At 38.6% G+C, this 2,901-nt stretch overlaps 1 protein-coding gene across 1 annotated transcript; it reads right to left on the reverse strand.

Annotated features, from left to right (window-relative positions):
- Positions 1 to 1,595: 1,595 nt before the first annotated feature.
- LOC104616102 (chromosome unknown open reading frame, human C8orf22) lies at positions 1,596 to 2,785 on the reverse strand (the record flags this gene model as incomplete). Its single annotated transcript, XM_010294652.1, has 3 exons — positions 2,731 to 2,785; positions 1,787 to 1,876; positions 1,596 to 1,695 (listed from the first exon to the last, which is right to left on the reverse strand). Coding segments are annotated over exons 1-3 (245 nt in total), but the record flags the coding sequence as incomplete, so codon positions are not given.
- Positions 2,786 to 2,901: the final 116 nt, after the last annotated feature.

Here is a 2,901-nt window from a genome sequence, read left to right on the forward strand (position 1 = left end):
TTTGTTCATCCAGTGATGGACAAAGGGTCAGGTAGGTTTAGGAATAGTACATGCAAAAGCTGCGTAGATAACTTACAGAAATTATATCATTCAGCTAAATACTTGTTGTTTTCCATGGCCTCTGATGCATTTCAGTCGTACCCAGTAGAATAAACAATCTAATGTACTGCTTTGCTATGCTGAAGACCAAATGAAGCTATGTTACAGTATCTTTCAAGAGCATGAATGACAACAAAGGTAGACTTGGTTAATAACATTAATGTGATTACTTTGAGTTGAACACTTGGCCAACTCCAGCACATATTCACTGCTGTCAGCTTAGTTGTTATCGATAGTATTAGTCACTTGAGAACAAGTAGCTCTTTAACTACAGCAAAGCAGATGAGAATAATCTAAAAGTAAAACAGAGCTAAGACTATCAACTCTGATTAAGGTTGCTCTTCAGCTTGGAAGGTGTCAGTAATCCATTAGGATTACTGGTTTCTTGTCTATCATCTCTTCTATTCTGTCCTCAAACACCAACATGCGTAGATATGAATGAAAGTTGTACCTGGCTATTTGAGGTCAGGAGCTACTCACCCTGCTTGAACAAAGACCAAACTGATTACTGTTTCTTTGTGTTATTGGGCTTCCTCAAAGCAAAGCTATTAACAAGCATTCTTGTAACCTTACTCTCTGTAACTGGTACATAAATACTTAATAGAAACATGTACCATAGAGCAGTCCTACTCTTGGACTATATATCTCAATCTTGTTTACATCAGTGTGACTGCCTGTAGAGTTGATATCTTAAAGGTAAAACGTAACAGTATCACCTATTGCAAAGTCATTCAATATACATGCTTCTGCTAAACCTACAATATCCTACTTTTACTGTAATTTTTCTCTAACTATCCAAGAAAGTCGACAGCATATTTAATCCAGACAGCTTCCATTAGAGACACAGCTCAAATTATAGCAACTGTGTAATGAACAAGGTAGCCCATGGACATGTCCATTAAGCAATATCATTTAAGCCACTGACAAATATTTTGAAAATACACTTTTCTGCTCTCCTAAAGGTTTTGTTTTCTTCTTGCAGCTGAACCCAGACATCAGGAAGATCCCAAGCCTCTTGGAAAAAAAAGTCTTACGTAGTAACTCAGTCAGTAAAGCCAGCATGCTGTCCCGTTCAACTGTTGGTACTGCAGAAATATATATAAAAAGGTTATGAATAGTATTATCATTATATTTTCCTCAAAGATATTTATCTGCCTAAGTATTTTTGAATGCATTCATATCAGTTTTTTAACATAAAGTATGCATAAATGAGTGTGCAAGTATTATAGGTAGAGGATGAAATATCACTATAAATGTAGAACAGTAACAGTCACTAGCACCTGCTTAATGTGAACTAGAATATGAATTAATTTATTAAAATAAAAACATGGGAAGCTTCTATAACCATACACTTAGAGTATCTCGTATTTAAGTCATCAAAATACCATTGTACCCCCCAGATTGTTTTAGTTGATTATGACTTTAGTAACCCTTTTATTACCAAAAAGAAAATGGAATGTGTAAGTTATCCCTGTCATTGTAAAAGCAGGACTCACCTGCTTGCTGATAGCGTTTTTCTGCCAACAGTTGGTGGAGATGGTTCACTATGGAAAAAGCTTTTTATCCACCAACATTTATCAATTAATTCAGGTAACCCTGCAAAAGGAGAAAAAGCCCACACCATTAGACACTGCCTGAATAATGAACAGGCAAAACCAGAAGGCTTTTTGAAAGAAGGGAACAATACCATGAAATGCTTTGTCCTGGTCTGTAATGTTCACAGCATCCGAATAGCAGGAGGAGCTGGAAGAAACACTGGATTCCGAGTTCTGTCTTGCTGTTCATGGAAAACAGAGACATATATAATGAAAAAATGCTTTGAGAGAGTACACTATTTCTATGCCAAGAATTTTTCAGACTTGCTGCTATCCTGGAGGAAGCAATCTAAAAGATAAGTTTACTTAACTACGAAGTATAACTTCTATATTTTATACACCATTCTACTGCAGTTCTTTAATTTTTTTTATGTGAGTTGATCTCAGTCTATTTACTCTTCACTTAAAAGCATACTGAGACCTGTTTGCATACCTTTCACTGAAATCACTGACAAATCTTACTATCATGTACACATCGCTATCAAGATAGATGAGGATTCTTGAATATTCAAGCCCAAAACAACCTAATTGCTATACCTTCCTTGTGATAAAACTAAATACTATACTCCCACTACAATGTCCAACCTGTATAGAGGATCCTAATAGATCAAATACATTGTTTCTAAATATGTGAAATAGTCACTAGTTTGAGAGTGTGAGTTGATTTTGTGTTCTGCCTAAGCCTGCAGAGTAAATAGGAAGTATAACTAGAAGCCAAGACTATGTCATGTTTTATAATTTTAAAAAAAAGGCTATTACATACCCCTAATGAACAATTCCAAATAGGAAAAAAAAAAAAAAAAAAAAAGAATTATAACTGGCAGCAGATGTTCACTAAAACTGAAGTTCCCTGATATAATGAAAAACTCCCCAAGCAATTAAATACTGCCAGGCAAAAACATCACCTGAAACACTTTCTGACTTTCCCGAGTGGTAACAACCCGGACACTTCCTCGGGAGAGGCTCGGGGGGGCTCAGCCTCCTCCAGAGGAGCCCCCCCGAGGGGGAGCAGCTCCCGTCCCCCCCGAGCACTTACTTCTGTAGTATTGGTTCTTGGCCAGGAGGCAGCCGGCGGAGGGTACCGAGGCCATGGCAGCGGCACGACGGGGAAACCGCTTCTCTCCGGGAGGAACCTGCGGGGGGAACGCCGCGCTTTGCCGAGGGGAGCCGCGCCCGGCCGAGGACAGCGGCCCGCTAGCGCTAGCAC

The sequence above is a fragment of the Phaethon lepturus genome, unplaced genomic scaffold (genome assembly GCF_000687285.1).
Source record: "Phaethon lepturus isolate BGI_N335 unplaced genomic scaffold, ASM68728v1 scaffold51049, whole genome shotgun sequence".
Classification (NCBI taxonomy): domain Eukaryota; kingdom Metazoa; phylum Chordata; class Aves; order Phaethontiformes; family Phaethontidae; genus Phaethon; species Phaethon lepturus.